Source organism: Miniopterus schreibersii (assembly GCF_964146895.1).
Source record: "Miniopterus schreibersii genome assembly, chromosome: 1".
Taxonomy (NCBI): Eukaryota; Metazoa; Chordata; class Mammalia; order Chiroptera; family Miniopteridae; genus Miniopterus; species Miniopterus schreibersii.
In genome coordinates, this window is record NC_138101.1 from 45,199,871 (window position 1) to 45,219,193 (window position 19,323).

General features: G+C 34.8%; 1 protein-coding gene across 1 annotated transcript in view; it reads left to right on the plus strand.

The window, feature by feature from the left end:
• BMP2K (BMP2 inducible kinase) overlaps window positions 1–19,323 on the plus strand; it is a 111,717-nt gene that overhangs the window by 20,566 nt on the left and 71,828 nt on the right. Inside the window, exon 2 of the mRNA XM_081130313.1 lies at window positions 18,617–18,735. Coding sequence (XP_080986439.1) covers window positions 18,617–18,735 — 119 coding nt within the window. The remainder of the gene's footprint in view (window positions 1–18,616; window positions 18,736–19,323) is intronic.

The following is a 19,323-nucleotide window of genomic DNA, read 5'->3' on the forward strand; positions in this document are numbered from 1 at the left end:
CTAAATTGTTTTTGGAGGGTGAATATATTTAAAAACTTAGTAAACCTCTGTATTTCAGATGTTTTGAAAAACAAATTTTCTTTAAGTTTCTAAAATATGGTTGTCCAAAATATTTTAAGATGGAGTTAGAATATTTCATAATGCTCACCAAGCAATTTTTTCTTTGCCTAGCGTTGGTGCTTTACTTGTTATTTATTCTGCCACAGTCTGCCTATGCAATGGATGTATTCACAGTCTCAAATTCCCCAAATCTTTCTGTAGTTCAGGCTTCCTTGCCTCTGTTATAGATGTGATATCAAACTATTAAAATACATTTTAAAACTTTTAAAAATCTGAGTTTCTCACCAAATTAATGACTTACCTGTCTTAGTTGAAAGGAGAGCTCACACATAGTTTGTCACCTTTCTGTGAATGTTATCTATTGCCTGGACCATTGAAGTAACTTTTAGAGAGTGTGTGTGTGGGGTGTGTGTGTGTGTGTGTGTGTGTGTGTGTGTGTGTGTGTGTGTTTGTAAATGTCACAAATAATAGAGAAATAACTTTTTGCTATAAAATAATCCAACAGTATAGATAAGGCAAAAGTTCTTCATCCTTACCTAGTCCCTCTCACCTCTTATTTATTTATTAAAAAAAAGTCTTTATTAATTTCAGAGAGGAAGGGAGAGGGAAAGAGGGAGAGAGTTAGAAACATCAATGATGAGAGTCATTGATAGGCTGCCTCCTGCATGGCTCCTGCTGGGGGTCGAGCCCGCAACCTGGGCATGTGCCCTGACTGGGAATCAAACCTCCATCTCCTGGATCATAGGTCGGTGCTCAACCGCTGAGCCATTCTGGCCGGATTAACCTCTTATTTTAATGATCTTCATCATGTAGCCTTTGAGACCTTTTTTATTTCATACTGAAATACCTTTCTAATTTGTCTCCTGCTTTTGCCTGTGACTCCTCTTCAATCTTTTCAAATAATGCTTGCCAATTATCTTAACAAATTTTTTTTCTTCCTTTGCTTTGGACCAGTTAAGGTTCTCTTTCCTTCATTTCATTTTTCTCCTCCATTAATTGGAAGTTACATACTTTATGCTCTGTAGTTTCACTGGTTAACTTAAGACTGAAGTTAATATCTATATGCCTCACAAATATTACAAGAAGCATAGAATGCTCTAACTCCAATCACCATAGTTCTCTCCTCCTGATTTATGATATTATTGTCCAGGATTTTACGTCTATATTTTTCTTTAATTCACAAATTAGATATTATGCTTATTGTTTCATAAGTCAGTGATTAATAGTTATCATCTTTGTTCATTCTGTCTCATGTCAGACCTTTCATCTAGGTTCAGTTGCTTTCATTCTGATGCCTTCTTCCTTTGAAGTTCCTTTAGTGAAGGTTATTTTGTTAGCCTGAAAAATCTTTATTTCATCTTCATTCTATAGAGATTTTCTTGCTATAGAATTCTGGGCAGAAACTTACTTTCTTTCACTATTTTGAAGGTATCTTTTCACTGCCTACCTTTTACTGTTGAAAAGTTGGTAATTACTCTAATTGCCTTTGTGGGTAATCTGCTTTTCTCACTGGTGGCTTTTGATGTCTTCTCTTTGGTGCTGTACTCATTCTTTCACTGTGATGATATGAATGTGGTTTTCTGTTATTCTATTTTAGAATTGTTGGTTTTTTGTAACTTGGTGATTGGTGTCTTTAAATCTGGTGATTGGAGAATTCTCCACAGTATTTATTCTAATAATGCCTGTTCCCGGTTCTCTTAGGTGACAGGTGTATATTGAATCTTATCACCGTAGATGCCAATTCTCATAACCTTTCCTAGTTTCCATCTTTGACCCTTTGTGCTGCTTTCAGATATGTCTTCCAGTTCTCTCTTTCAGATGTGCTTCATCTGCTGTTTATCCTTTTTAGTTATTACATTTTTCATATTAGAAAATAAAATTGTATTATAAAATTGCCTGGCCAGTTTTTTTTGTCCTTGTCAATTTTGATAACTTATTAATCCCCTTTTATACTCTCACTTTCCTTTTTTTGTTTCTTTAAGTATATAGAACATAGTTATTTTATATTCTGTATTTGGTATTTAAATCTTTTTTGGTCTTTTCATGTCTCATTGTATAGTTGGTTGTTTCTTCTGACTTATGTTCATGGTGGTTGGTTTATTGAATACTCAGTGATTTCCTTTCTTCTTTATAAATTTTTGCTTATTGGTAGTGTGTGTGTGTGTGTGTGTGTGTGTGTGTGTGTCTTAATGGGGATTTGGGGAATATTTGAGTATTACCTCTTAATTCATTTTTTCAGTTCATGAACGAGGGATGCCTTTCCATTTATTTAGGTCTTTAATTTCTTTCTATGATGTTCGGTAGTTTTTGTTATACACTCTTTCATATCTTTAGGTAAATTTATTTGTTGGTGTTATTGACAATAGAATTGTTTCCTTAATTTCTTTCTCAGATTGTTCATTGCTAGTGTAGTGTGTAGACATACAGTTGAGTTTTACAGTAATTATCTTATATCCTGTAACCTGCTGAGCTTTTTTATTAGCTCTGATAGTGTGGATTTTTTCAGGCTTTTCTATGTAAAAGATCATGTCATCTACAAATAGAGATAATTTTATTTCTTATTTTTCAGTCTGATGGTCTTTATTTATTTTTCTTACCTAAATTATCCTGGCTAGAATTTCCTGCACAAAATTGAATAGAAGTGGTGAAAGCAGACGTCCTTGTCTTGTACTTGATCACAGGGGGAATGCTTTCAGTCTTTCACCATTAAGTATGATGTTAGCTGAGGGTTTTTGGTAGATGCCCTTTATCACATTGAGAAAGCTGCCTTTTATTCATAGTTTGTTGAGGTTCTTACCATGAAAGTGGTGGATTTTTAAAAATGTTTTTTCTATATTTATTGAGACGATCACGTGCTTTCCCCCCTTTTATTGTATTAATATATTTTATTACATGGTTAATTTTCATATGTTGAACAAACCTTGTATTCCTGAGATAATCCCCATTTGGTCATGATGTGTAATTAAAAAAAAAAAGTTCCTGTATTTGGTAATATTTTGTTGAGGATTTTCATGCCTATACTTACAAGGGATATTGGTCTGTAATTCCTTTTCTGTGATGTGTTTTTCTGGTTTAGATAGAGTGTGTTAGAATGTGTTCCCTCCTGTTCTGTTTTTTGGAAGAATTTGTGAAGGATTGTTTTTATTTCATCTTTAAACGTTTGATACAATTAATTAGTGAAGCCATCTGTTCTTTGGATTTTGTTTGGTGGAAATTTTTTGATTACTGACTCAATCTCTTTACCTGTTATAGGGCTACTTAAATTTTCTATTTCTTCCTGAGTCATTTTGGTAATTTGCATCTTTGTAGGAACTTACTGATTTTATCCAAGTTACCTGATTGTTTTAGCATATAATTCTTTGCCATGTAATCCTTTTTATTTCTGTAATGCTGGATGTACCATTCCCTTTATTCCTGATTTTAGTAGTTTGTCTTTTCCATTTCTTGGTCAGTTTAGCTAAAGATTTGCCAGTTTTGTTGATATTTTTAAAGAATTAATTTTGGTTTTGTTGATTTTCTCTGTTAGTTTTTCTATTTACTTAATTTATTTCTACTCTAATTGTTATTTCCTTTCTGCTCTGTTTGAGTATAATGTGCTCACTTTTTCTAGTTTTTAAATGGGAAGTTAGGTTATTGATTTGAGATCTTTCTTCCTTTTCAGTGTGGTTGTTTACAGCTCTAAATTTCCCTTCAAGAACTGTTTTAACTGCATCCGTAAATTTTGGTATATTGTTTTTCATTTTCATTCATCTTAAAGTATTTTCTCATTTCCCTTGTGATTCTTTCTTTGATCCATGGTTTATTTATGAATAATGTGTTCTTTAATTTTCACATATTTGTGATTTTCTCAAATTTCCTTTTGTATTTCTAGTTTTATTCCATTGTGGCTGGAGAACATACTTTGTATGATTCCAGTCTTTTAAAATGTATTGAGGCTCATTTTATGCTGTAACATACAGTCTAATCCTGGAGAATGTTCCATATATACTTGATAAAGGTGCATTCTGGGGTTATTGTGGGGAGTGTTCTATAATAGTCTTCTAGGGCTAGTTGCTTATAGTTTTCAAGTCTTATTTTTTTATTGCTTCTCTGCCTACTTGTTCTATCCATTATTGAAAATACAGTATTTAATTCTTCAACTATTGTTTGTCTCTTTCTCACTTCTGTCAGTTTTTGCTTCATGTATTTTGAGTCTTTGCTTTTAAATATATATATGTTTATAATTATTATATTTTCATAATAGATTGACCCTTTCATCATTATAAAATGTCCTTTCTTGTCTTAAAACCTAATGTATCTGATATTAGTATAGCCTTTTCAGCTCTTTCTTTGCTTACTCTTTGTATGGTGTATATTTTACCATTCTTTTACTGTCAACCTGTTTGTGTCTTTGAATCTAAAGTTTAAAAAAATAATTTCTGGTTCTTTATTGATGTTTTCTACTTGATGAGATTTCATTTTTATATATTTCTTTAGTTTTTTTAGGTGTGGTTTTCATTAGTTCTTTGAATGTATTTGTAATAGATGATTTAAAATTTTTGTCTGATACGTCCAACATCTGGGTTTCCTCAGAGACAGTTTCTCTTGACTGTTTTCCCCCCTCTGTGGGCCATAATTTCCTATTTTTTTTTCATGACTCATAATTTTTTGTTGAGAATTGGACAGTTTAAATAATACAATGTGACAACTCTGGAAATCAGATTTCTCCATTCTCCAGGATTTGTTGTTATTTAGTGACTTTCCTGGACTGATTACTATGTAAAGTCTGAGTTTAAAAAAATTATTTGCCACTGAAGTCTCTGCTCAGTTAGGTTAGTGGTCAGCTAATGATAGGACAGATATTTCCTTAAACACCTGGAACCAATAAGTCTTTCAGCTTTTGCTGAGGGGCTTTCTGTGTGAGATGACATGAATTGCATGCTCCGAGGCAGTTTACAACTCTGCTTTAGCCTTTACTTTTTTTCTAATGCAGAGCCTCAATATTAGCCAGATGTGAGGGGCTATAGCTTTCTCAGATATTTCCTGGGCATGCATAATGCCCTGTACTTGTGTGTAGTCTTCTGGATTCCCAGGAATGTGTCAGAGTTTTTCAGAGTTCTCTGTAGACATCTTCTTCCCAGTTTTTCTATCTAAGTTTTTTGGTCTCTTATTATCTCCAATTTGTATCACTGTCTAAGACACTGCAGTGTTATACAATTGCTGCTGATTGTTTTCAGCAAACTCTAAGATAGTGCTTTTTGCACAATGTGAGTTCTGAGTCACGTCAAATAAAGACAAAGTATGAGAATAGCGTTTTTCAAGGGAGCTTCTGGACAGGTCTAATAGTGACATCTCGGGCTCTTTGTTTCCTCCAGTATTTGCTAGACTAGTGGTTTTTGCATTTATGGTGGTTATGAGCTGTATTTTTTTTCAAGAGTAATATGGAACTGGGAGAGTAATGGGAATAGGACAAGTTAAAAATGTTACAGGATCATTGAATAAAAGTTCCTCGAATTGTTGCAAGCCTTTGGGTAATTTCCAGAGTTGTGAAAAAATTGATTTTGGCAGTTTTTGCAAGTTTTCTCATTGCTTTTATGGAGGAACAGATTTTTTTGGAGGTCATCAATTTTCTATTTTGGAAGTGTTCCTCCACCCCTTGATTTTTTTTTTTTTTTTTTTAAATCCTCAGTAGAGAACACGTTCCCACTAATTTTAGAGAGAGAGGAAGCGGATCGGGAGTGGGGTGGGGAGAGAGAGAGAAACATCGATCGGTTGCCTCCCATACACGCCCTGACAGGGAATTGAACCCACAACCTTTTGGTGTACAGAATGATGCGCCAACCAACTGAGAGACCTGGCCAGGGCCCGGCCCCCTGATACTTTTACACTTGTTTTTCCTCCATGCTTCACTTTACCTCTTTGGAAACTACAGTACATTCTTCCAAGATTCAGCTCAGATATTATATATTTAGTGATACCTTTTCTGATTTTCCTCCATATATTACAACTTCTTTCTGTTTCTATATGCCTTGAACATAACTCTTACTTTATTCACTAGGATATTTGTTTATTGATATCTCCTACTAGATTGTAGGATATTTGAGACTACTTTTTATCTCCGGTTTCTAAGAGTTGAAGAATCCTTGGAGATTATCTGTAGTTAACATGATTGTACAAATGAGACTGAGACCTAGAGGAAGTAAGACAGTAAATACTTGACTAAATATTTAGTGGTAGGTGTGTTCCTAATTCCCATTTTCTTCTAACTGTGCAGTACATAATCATTATGTACTTAATTATTAATTTTATATATAATTGTGAAGCTACGGTTAAATGTATTGCTAGATACATGCAAGTGAAAACAAATTTATATTACTAGAATTTCATATGTAGTTGTATATATACACAATAATATAGGAAATAATATCAGGAGATTACAGATGCAAGCCTAGTTAATTTTAAATATAATAGGAATGTCTCCCTGTATCTGAATTTTATAAATTCGTATACATGCATGTATAAGGTAATTAGTTTGATATCAGTTTTTGATAAATCTACAAATAAATGAGTGTTGTTTTATCAAGTAATCTCTATGAAGAAGCTCTATTTTTATCCATTGATAAGTATATTTCTTATAACACATTTTAGAAGTCACATAAGAAATTTCAGGACTATTTCATCAAATGCGCAGATTAATTTAGCGACCTGTCATGTACAGCTTTTACACAGAAAACTTTGTCTTCCCAAAAACTGTGAAACCGTCAGAAACTATATCTTCCTTTAGTTGACTTGATTAGACACAACTTATAACTGTTTTTGAAATTCTATCTAGTCTCCAGAAGTAGGAAATTTCCCAGAGAGTAGTTACTGAAAAGAATTTATGATAGTGTCTGAAATCTATTTCAAACAGAAGTGTTAGAAAATTGTATTAAGTTATGACAATGATGTGAAAAATCAGTGTCAGTGTCTTTGATGATAATATTCGTATTTGAGTTTCTGGACATATAATATCTGCATATGCAAATATATAATCTGGTATAAACTGGATTCTAAAGTAGTATTAAGTATTATAGGACACTATCTATATGGCATTAGCTTGTTTTGTCTTACTGTTACCTAATACTTAAAATCAGGAGAATTATAATGCTAATTGATTTTTGTTAGGAAGCTCCTACCTTGGAAACATTTTATATACAGTCATGTGCTGCTTAATGATGGGGATACATTCTGAGAAATGTGTTGTTAGCGAATTTTGTACTTGTGCGAACATTATAGGTTGTACTTATACAAACCTAGATGGTATAGCCTACTACACCCCTTGACTATTTGGTATAGCTTATTGCTCCTAGGCTATAAACCTGTACAACATGTTACTATACCAGACAACAGGAGATTAAATCAAGCACAAGAGAAAATGATGCTATCAGGAGATGCTGTAAGTGTGAAATGAATGAGGCTGCTGTGGGTGTACGTAACACAGCATACGGTTTCATGGCAAAATTTTTTCCCCCATAAGTAGAAAGAATGCACTTTAAAGTAAGGATAAAAAAGTATTGTGTAGTAAATACATAAACCAGTTTAAGTCATTTATTATCATTATCAAGGATTATGTACTATACATAATTGTATGCTCTATACTTCTATATGACTGTCAGCACAGTAGTTTGTTTACACAGTATCACAAACACATGAGTGATGTGTTGCATAGTGATGTTATGATAGCTACCATGTCACTAGGCAGTAGGAAATTTTCAGGTCCATTATAATCACAATAAGGATCACCATTGTACATGCCGTCCATTGTTGACCAAAACATCATTGTGCAGCGTATGTTTGTACATAGTTCTCAGTTAATGAGAAATACATACTTGCATTCCTATGGAAATGATGGCTAGCTTCAGTGCCTGATCTAACGGCTAATGTACTTGATGCCTGTTTAGGACTCTGTTGACTGCAAACAAAAGGAACCCATCTCGAATTAGTTCACCATAAAAGGAATTTTATTGGCTGTAAAATAGAAACTTTGTGTCCTGAATTCAGCTGTACCTGAAGCCAACTGAAATTATTTTGTATCTAGTATAATAGATATAGTTATTTAGCATTTTTGTAAGCATTTTAACGCCTACACAAAATGCTATCATCCTATGTGACATTATTTACCAGTATTAATCATTTGCGTGTTGCTGGAAATGTAGGTTTCCACATTTTCAGTACTAATTTACTTATGGTGGAATTCTATAAATAAAATTGAGACAAAATATGAATATTTTTAAGCTTCTTGATATAAACAGTTTTGATGTATGATTATGGTGGAAATATTTACTAATTTCCACATTCACCAAGAGTATATAAAAAATTATTGATTCCAGAACATCTTTGCTAACAAATGATGTTTTAAATAATGATTTTTTTTTTGGTGGGATTTTTTTTAGGTTGTAAGAAACATAACTATTCCTTGTGGCTATAATTGATAATAGATGATAAAGGAAGGTATAAATGAGGATAACTCTTATATATCTCTTGCTTTGATCTTTTCTCTGGATTGGACATTATACTTGGAAATCTAACTGCTAATTCCATATATCCAATTGGATGTCCAGTAGGCATCTCTAACTTAACGTGTGCTCTACTGTGCTCTTGATATTTTATCCCAAACCTTTCCTGTTGTCTGTCAAGAACTGTTAAGGGTTTGAGATTTTACCCTATTTGTAAGCTGACAAGGTATCCTGCCATAGTTTCATGGATGCTGGCAGAAGAGATAAGATACGAAGGATTTTATTACAGCAATAGCTGTAGCCAGAGTATCAGCATTGGCTCCAGTTCCCAGAACCTCAGTTCCCACAGGGCTATGTGAAAGGCCAGGGGACACCTTACACATGCAATGGACTATGTTACAGGAGAGGAACCCGGAGCTTAGGGTACTGGAATCTTTCATAATGGGCAGCAGGTGAGCCCCAGAGAAGAAGGGGGATAAACCTCTACTTAATTTTGTTCCTTGCATTTGGTACCTGTGAGCAGTTATTATATACACGGTGTCCTGATAACAGCTGACAGCTCAATCAATGTTTTTTTCTTTTCAGCCATACTAAGCTTTGAACAGAAGAAATTCACCCTAAAATGCTACTGGAAGTTCGAAAATACAGTTGAAAGACAAATAGTGCCTTTATAATTATTCAAAGGTGTTCCCCCCCAAAAAATGTATACACACTTTAACAGCTGATAACTCACTTAATTTTCACTCCTTTTCAGGTTTAACTGACTTGAAATAATGGGTGAAGCCAGACTAAGCTTTGAACCAAGAAAATTTATCTACTAGATTTTTTTATGGGGAAACATAAAAGATAAAGTTTACAGTACAAAACCGGCAACAGTTGATGAATTGAGGGCGCGCAAATACTGAATGAAATGATTCTTGATGTTTGTGATTCCATTACTTTGAGTTATCACAGTGCCTGGACCAGAACAGTCATCAGTTTGAAAACAGGTGTGGACAAAAAAATTATTCATTTCTGTAGATTCTTTTAAGTTTTGAAAATGAATTGTATGTTAAACATTGATTTTTATAATCATTTAAAGTGTGTATACATTTTTTTGGACACCCTGTATTGAATGAATGGATGGATAATTTGCATGGTAAAGAAATGAAACTCTGTTTTCAGAATTTGTAGCATGTATTAGTACTGTGATCAAATCAAGGGAAAATGATGAATTAGAATTAATTGCTTTTTATTCACGGAGGATCAATATAGCAATTGTAGCTTATCAATTGGAACTACTAACAGCAGAACCAGTTTATTAATGTTAAGTCATCCACTCAACAAATACTTGAGTGCCAGGCAAGGTGGGGTGGTAAGCATTGATGATACTCTGATAAATGAGGTGCACACAGTCTCTTCTTATGGAACTTAAAACCCAGTTGTGGAGAGAGGCACTGGATAAGTATAACAAGTATAAATGTTCTGGTGGATAAAGTTTTAGAAGTTCCTGCCCCAGCCAGTTTGGCTCAGTGATTAGAGGGTCAGCCTGCGAACTGAACGGTGCCGAGTTTGATTCCGCTCAGGTGCACGTACCTCGGTTGCAGGCTTGGTCCCCGCCATGGTCACGGGTGCGTGCAGGAGGCAACCAATAGATGTGTCTCTCTCTCTCATCAATGTATCTTGATATCTCTCTCCCCCTCCTCCCTCTCCCCCTCCTTCCCTTACACTCTCTCTGAAAAGCAATGGAAAAAATACCCTCGGGTGAGGATTAAAAAAAAAAGCTTCTGTGGTGGGAGTTGCAGACTCAGATGCCTGCACTGCCATCCAGGTAATGTAAAAGAATGGCCTGGGTCAGTGAGAGCATTGGAACAGCCTGGAGCCAGAGCTGAGGGAACTGATAAACTGCAGAGCACGGGACCTGTGTAAAGGGTGCAGCAACTAACTGCTCCGTTTGATGGATCTCATATAGCAATGAGGACCCACTCTTTCCTTATTTCCAAGTTTTTCAAGAGAAACGGAAGTAGATTGTCATTCAAAGTATCGCAATTTTCTAAGGTGCTGTGTAGTCCAAATTGAACATAGTTTTGACCTATAGGTGTCTTCTATATATAGTGCCTTTAAGTAAGGTTCTATCAAGAAAAAACTGGGGGAGGGGGATTATTCTATCTAGATTACCTTTTTTTCCTCCTAAATTTTAATGTTATTCCCAATCTTCCCATTTGTAATTATATATCTAGATTTCTTATGGCATAACTAACAAGGACAGGTGTGGGTATAAAAATCATTAGAACATGAGATTTATAAGGGGGGCAAAAAGACCTCTGACTCCATCTTGTCAGCTTTGTTTTATTGGACTAGCTACTTAACCTTTTTCAGTGCTTAGTTTATTCCTCATCTGTAGCAGTAGATTAATAGTTAAATTACCTCACAATGGAATGAGATAATGTACTTGGAAATGCTTTGTATGCAGGGCTCTATGAATGCTGTGTTCTTGCCTTTTGTTTTCTTTCTAACTCTCCTTCCTCCCATTCCCCACACATTCAGTTGTGCCTGACTCATACTTTCATTGCGTTATCCTAGATAGCACTTAATTGATGCAGTAACTTTGGCAAGAATTTAAGTTAGCAGTCCTCTTGAGGGATATTTTCAATTTTAAAAGAAACTCATAGAGTCATTGCCTTGACCTAATGTTATGAAAGTCTGATGTACCACAGGCTAGTGGTCATTGGGTAGGCGGATCTTTGGCTCAAATCCCATAACCAGATAAGTGCCTGTCCCACTTACCTTGAAGACAGTTTTCAAATGACTTTTTTTTTTTGGCAGTGGTTGGAACCAGAAGTTGCTGACAGCTTGGTTTTTACTCTCATTGATTTGCATGATGTCTGAAAATAAACACAATATAGAAAGACCAGGTGTAATTTTATCTTTTCCTTCCATCTCTGGTCTTCATTCCTAGGGAAACAAACTTAATAGAAGTAAACACTGCTAAAGCCTAGTCTTTCATAAACATGAAGTGCTTGTGTGTGTAGGGATGTTGGAGCTGTAGGTATCTAGGATACCGTAAACATTTTCAGTGGCAAGAGACTTAGGGTGCCTTTGGGGAAGTTGTGAGTCTGAATAACAAGCAGCAGTGTCTTGTAAAATAATAATTCTCAGTGGCAGTGGTGGGGTTGTTGAGTGGAAAGGGAGAGAAGAATTATCTGGGGAAAAGAATCTATGTTTTTTGCCCTCCCTCCCCAATTTTATTATGAAAAATTTCTAAATATACTAAAAACTTGAAAGAGTAGTATAGTGAATAACCATATATACCCATCATGTAGATTCAACTACTAATATTTTACCATAGTTTCTCTATACATTTTTAAAAAAAGACATGGATAATTTTGAATAAGGGCTATGTATTAGGAGAATTATCGTTCATCTTCTTAGGTGGGAAAGAGGTACTATGGTTATTTGGGGTAATACCATTTTAAGAATGTATATGTGTTTAAGTACCCAGTAAGTATTTTTTATTTATTTTTTATTTTTCAATTACAGTTTACATTCAGTATTATTTTATATTAGTTTCAGGTGTACAGTACAGTGGTTACACAATATACTGTACAAGGTGTTTGCACTGATATTTTCAGTACCCACCTGGCACCATATACAGTTATAGCAATATTATTGACTACATTCTCTATGCTGTACTTTGTATACCTGTGACTATTTTGTAACTACCAGTTTGTACTTCTTAATCTCTTCACCTCTTTCACCCAGTACCTGTTAAGCATTAATGAGTACAATGACATACCTCCAACTGACTTTCAAATTGTTCACCAAAAAACCCATATTTCATATTTTCTTTCAAAATAGAATTTAATCAAGGATTATGTATGGCATTTTATTGTAATGTCTTTTACAATCAGAATAACCCTACCCCCCTTATTTTCTTACTTCACATGTGGAACATTGTACAAGACAGCCACAGAGTCAATTTCTTGGGCTTTGTCTTATTGTTTCTTTGTGTTATTATTTTCCTTCTAGCACCATTTTTCTTTTTCTTTTTTTTTTTTAAATTTTATTATTGTTTAAAATATTACAGATGTCCCTTTTTGTCCCCAATGACACGTTCCACCCCATTCCTTCCCCCTCCCCAGTCCCTCTCCCCACCATTGTCCATGTCCTTGGGTTGTGCATATATGCATATAAATTCTTTGGTTAGTCTCTCCCCCTCCACCCACCCGCTCTCCTCCATCCCTCTTGACATTCATCAGTCTCATCTATGAGCACCGTTTTTCTTAACTGGAAGTTAGGCCTTAAGATTTATTAGGTTAAAGATTTTTGGCAGAGGCACGTTATAGGTGATGCTGTTTACTTTATATTCCATCACATCAGGAAGCACATAACATCATTAATACTAATATTAGTGATGCCAAGATTTCTTCCTTGTAAAGGAATGTTCTTTCTTTTGATAGTTTGGCACCATGTGACTATCCTATTTCTCATCAACCTTTCATGGAGGATTTTGGCATACATTGAGGATCCTTGCTGAATCAATGTTTTAATAGTGTACTTCTCAATTTTGATGTGTTTTTCTCCCAATTCTGTTGACAGTCTACCATTTTGGGGAATGAATAGTGTCCTTCAATGTGTTGGCTAAGAAAATGGGTTTAAAACCAGGGTTGTAGGAAACATTTAATGGTATCTGATTTTATATAACTTCTTTCAAGCTGGATTTTTAATTCTTTGGAAAGAAAGTACTGATTAGGAGCCCAGAGTCATTCATTGAATGAACATTATGCCTGATGAAATTAATTTCTTGACTAGGAAAATGTTTTACTTTGTAGTCAGGTTATATCAAAGGAACTAGTGTATGTTAGTTTTAACAAGGCATTTAAAAATACCTCATTTTTTTTTCATTTCGGAGCCATTTGGTTAATTCAACAGTGTTTTACTAGTTATGCTCTAAACACATTGATTATTCATTTTGCATTTACTATTGTGTGAGGCCCTAGTCAAGTTGCTTAACATCTAGTGGAAGAGACAGGTTGATCAACAGATAGGATCAGGTATGCTGTGGTATGGACAGGAAGCTATGAGAGTTTTAAAGAAATGCTCTGCACCTGTAAGGAAGTCTAATTGTATGAACAAATAAATATATATTAAGTACTTATTAATTCAATAGTGCATGTCTCCAAGATATCTGGTACTGACTTCCAGGCCCTTTTGATCATTGCAAATAAGTTCTGAATTATGCTTAGATTTAAAGTTTTTTAAATTGTTGGTTGGGCATATTCTCCTTTTTCTAAGCAGAAGATAAAATAAATCCATAACTACTACTTCTGGATAAATAGTTACATTCCAACAACAGTTCTTCTATACCACCTGCGTGTCAATTCAATTTTGACACTACCCAGAATAAGTGCAGGACCATAAATTAAAGGGCTCAGTTTCACAAGAGGCCCCTACTTCAGATGGCCCCCATCTGCACTTCTGATGGACTGGCTTGACTACATATTTGGGAGTTTTCATGAGGTTTGATCATTTGGTAGAACGACTCACTGAACTCCAGAAAGTACTATGCTTATGATTACCATTTTATTATAAAGGATACAAAAGAACAACCAAGATGAACAGGTATATAGGGCAAGGTCCAGAAGAGTCTTTAGGGCAGGAGTGTCAACTGTCCCAGTATATCAGTATATATATCATTTATTCAGTATACCAGTATATCAGAAGGTTCACCAACAAAACTCAGAATTTTGTTATTCAGAGTTTTTGTTGAGGTTGCTTTATATAGACATGGCTACATGACTGAACTCAGCCTTTAACCCCTCTTCTCTCCCCAAAGGTCAAAAGGTATGGTGGGAGTGGGGTCCTGAGGCTGATATGTTTCAACCCACTAATTATGTATGCAGTTGGTTTTTCTGGGACCAGCCTTCAAGCAATCAAGGGTCCCGTGTCTGTCGTGTGTCGTCGTGTCCCCCCCCCCCCCATTAGCATATCAAAAACTCTTTCATCAGGGAATTCTAAAGGTTTTTGAAGTTCTGTTCCACCAGGTATTTATTTTTCCTTATGGTTGTAAAGTCAGATAATGTTTTTAAGAAACATAATCAACTTACAGGACATTTCTGCTCTAAAGTGAATGGGAGAGGGTTTTCATTTAGGCATCAATTTGAGCAACTATAGTGGATTGCTTTCCATTTCAGGAGTGGGGAACCTTTTTTCTGCTAAGGGCCATTTGGATAGTTACATTATGATTCTCGGGCCATACAAAATTATCAACTTAAAAATTAGCCTGCTGTAAATTAAAAATTAGCCTAATGTGATGGCTGGGCCAGACCAAATGATTTCACAGGCCATATATGGCCCTTGGGCCGGACGTTCCCCACCTCTGCATTAGATAGAGGCTTTAAGAAACCAGAACACAGAGGGAGTTTGTAGTGCTAAAAAAAATTATTTTAACTTTTATTTACTCAAATTTCCAAGCCTTTAAAATGAAGAATTATTTTATAAAGCTGATTTGGGGTTTGAGTTATATATGGCATTTTACTTATACATGTATTTATAAATGATTTGGGGCATGTTTAAGCAGGTAAATATAAACCTGAATATTGCTGTGTTTATATTAGTTTGTTTATCAAGCTATGTGTCGATTTTCATTTTTTATATTCTTTAAAATATGTAGTCTAACCTTTGTAAGATGGAGTAGTATTAGTAACAACCACATAATAGTAATAGTAGTAGTAGTAGTAGTAATTATAATAGCTACCATTAATGAAATCACTTATTATTTCGTGTTATCTTTCTAAACACATTTGAGGAGAGTTACAATAAATTAAAAAGACAAAGCATGGAAAAACAATAGCTTAAAAGGAGAAATAAATAATGGTTTATCAGGAAGAAGAATTAGTCTGTAGAAATACATGCCTTACATTCATAGATGGTTACTAAGGGCACCTGGCATCTTTAGAGCAGTGCTTTCCAAGGTGGTATTCAGTCAGGTGCAAGCTACATTGTCATTATTTTAATACTACTAATTGAAGCAAATTTAGGTTGTCTTAAAGCCACTCCTTCATTTTAATCTGAATACTTTCTGTATGTGTGGGGAGAGGAGAGGTGAGATTTGTTTGCAGGAATTGTTTCACCTTCATATGGAGTCTACCCTGGGAAAGTCCAGGGGAGGCTGAGAATCATAGCTTTTCAGAGTATATACACACAGATGCCTATTGTTTATGGTTTACAGATTACAAAAGATACCAAGTATTTTCTTTTTCATATTAACTTTTATAAATATACATTTATTTTCCCTTTTACTCTGTCAGACCAATATCTGTCACTAGTTCTTTTACTTTCATGAAATTTTGAGAACATTTGGAATGCTTTTATAATACTTTTATAATCTCATATTTGGAATTTTAAATTGAGCATTAGTTGAAAAACTGCCTTGAATTGGACTTGAACTATATATTGAATTGGACGTAGTAATATATAGTAAGTGGAGTTTGTGGTTACTGCCAGTAATCTTTTGATTTATGTAAGAAATGAGAATTGAAGTACATTGAAGTCAAAACTCTAGATAGGTGCCTGAGGAAGTGATGGGCATGAATTGGTTTACTCATGAAAGAATTCTATGAGGAAAAATACATGATGAAGAATTTGGTAGATCTGGATTAGTGGCAAGGAGATGATACTTCTCTCGGACTACTATGTCTTAACTAGGTATCTCCTCACTAAATGCATTCTTCAGACAGAAAGAATATTAGCTAACTAATACTTAATTGGAATATTCTGGAAAGCATAGTATTTGGAGAAACATAAACAAATGACTCCATTTCATTCTTAAAGTAGGCACTATTAATGACCATTATTTACAGTGTTTAGGTATAAATCATAGTTGATAGACACATTATCTCTTTGTACAATACTTAACATTGGGCCAGGTCTGTCTAATTTAGGATTAGTGGAATTGGAAAACTTTAACTTTTAGAAATGGGTTTTATAAGGAAGACTTAGTTAATATTTCCCCCCTAATTTTCCTAATTCACAGGGATAAAATTACTTCGTTCTATGGGTGGCTAAGAATGGATATTTAGGATCTGTGGTTTCTCCAGGAACTTTTACTCTGATTCAGTGGCTACAGAACTTGGTTGTGCATCAGAACCATCTTGGGGACCCCACTCACCCCCCCACTTAATAGGGAAATTACATTATTATGTATTTATTAGAACATACACAAAAGTAGAATAATATAATAAGATGAGGAATTTTAGCAGTATGTATGTAGACTAGGGTTTTTCTGAGACCTGATTCACCTGGAAACTAAGATAAATATTCACACACATACCAGCTCACCAGGTAATTCTGATGCATAGTTGTGTTTGGGAAACATCGTTCTAGGGGAATCTGTAGATAAATGTTTCAGAACAAATGCTATTTAAATGATTTTTCTTGATCTGTATTCATACCACCTCCATATCTAGATTTATTCTGACTTTCAGCATTTTTCTTAAAATTTTTTAATCAAGTAAAATTTGGGTAGCTTAACACTTTATTAGTGCTACTAATTTGTTAATGTTTGCATATGAAATTAATGCTAAGTGAACTTCTTTTAACGAAATGCCCTGTCTTATTAGAGCTTTTACTTAAAATACCTTTCCCTTTCCCAAACACCTTTGTCTCTCCTGGTTGATTTGATTTCTCCTACATTGCCATGGAAATTCATATATAAAAGGTGGTAGTTGTGCAGTTTCTTATAACTGCAACCTGAGGATTTGGTGAATCTGATTCAAGATGTCCTGGGAGTTCTTTTTTCCCTTTTTTTAAACCCCAGTGGTTAACTACTTCTTTGACTGCTTTGACTTTGCATTGCTCACGATGCTATCAAGTTATACACTACTTTTTGCCTTACACTATAATTAAGCTACAAATATCCTATGCCAAGATGAGTTTTTAAAACTTCAGGTGGAAATCTTTGTTTAGGTGTGTCAGAAGTAATTGTTCTTTAGAATACCTACATAAGCTACTTTGTCAGGTGCAGTTAACAGATTGTCCAAATAACTGTGGCATAAATACTAATGAGCCCATTTATCATCTCACGGAAGAGTGGTTCCAGAGTTGTCTAATTCAGTATTCTAATTATGTCAGTGTTCCAGATCATTTTCTCTCTGATTCCTTTTTCCCATATCATGGGCACAGATGACTGCAATAGGTCTAAACATATTATTATTATTATTATTATTTTTAATATATCTTTATTGATTTCAGGGAGAGGGAGAGAGAGATAGAAGCATCAGTGATTCAAGAGGAGTCATTGATCGGTTGCCTCCTACATGCCCCCAACTGGGGATCCAGCCCGCAACCTGGGCATGTACCCTGACTGGGAATCGAACCACAATCTGGATCCTAGGTCTATGCTCAGCTGCTGAGCCACACCCGGCCAGGCTACACATCATATTCTTATACAACAAAATCCAAAAGCCGGAAGGAAGAGCAGAACCTTCTCCAGAAGTCTCTTTTTTTCTGGTAGAAAATTTTTCCCTGCATTCCTCAGCAGACTTTCCTTTATGTCCCGTTAAGTAAAACTGGTTCTTTACCCAGTCCTAAATCTGTTACTGACAAGAGGAAATTTGATTCCCATTATCACCTTAGAGCAATATTGGTTCGTCCCTTGAAATTGGAGGAGGGACCCACCCAGTTGATCCCATTGATGTCTCATCTTAAATAACATCTGTGTTTTGTCATTACAAAAGAGGCAGAGGCTGATGGGTAGGCAATCCTTAGGATATGCCAAACTATAATATTAATTTATATTGGCAGTTTCTACATACTACATAAAAGGTATTCATTCACATTCAAAATGAAATTTTGGTATTTTAACCTTCAAAACACATGCATATTCGTTTGAGAAGCATGCTATCCTCTAAGTGCTATTTCTTAATGGGCATAGAAAGCCAACCTCACAGGCTCCAATCTAATTTATTAGTTGCTTACTGTTCTTTCTTTTGTATTGGGTACAGTCAGTTTATTTCCCTTTGAGATTAAGTTCCTCAGTGATATTACATGATTTTGGTAGTTGTTTCTCATTCTTTTTAATTAATTGGTACTTTTTCTTCTAGGTGGATTCTCCACAGTTTTCCTGGTGCGAACTCATGGTGGAATCCGCCATGCATTGAAGCGAATGTATGTCAATAACTTGTCAGACCTCAACATTTGTAAAAGGGAAATTAAAATTATGGTAAGTGAAAGTAATTCCATTAAAAAAACTGGCGTATTTTCTTTTGGTTTTGCACTAACACATTAACCAGCTTTTAGGCAAGTTGCTTATTGGTTTATGCACATCTAGAAAACCTTTGAACATCATTAAGTTAACTTGGAAAATTATCTGGGAATTTATAGTATATTCCTTATAACCATACTTAGAACTAAATACAGCCAACTCTTTTCTGTCCTTTTTCTATACTTGCCTACTGTCATTCAACTCCATGGTACTCTGCTTACTTTTTAAAAATACATCTAATTATGGATAATTTTGAGGATAGAAACATTTAGAGAATTATATAATAAATAGCAATTTACTCATTACCCAGGTTAAGAATTAAAGCCTTACAGATGCAGTTGAAGCCTTCTGTGTATTCCACTCCAAACATATCTCTGTACTATTTTCATCTGGAAAGTAACCTCTGTCCTGAGTTTGGTGTTTACCATTCGCATGGGTGTTCAGTATAGTCATTGTATGTGTTTGTATTCACAGACAATAATTAGTTTTGTTTTTTATTTTTAAATCATGCTATGAAGTTGTTCGGTTTTTTTGGTGTACTCTGCA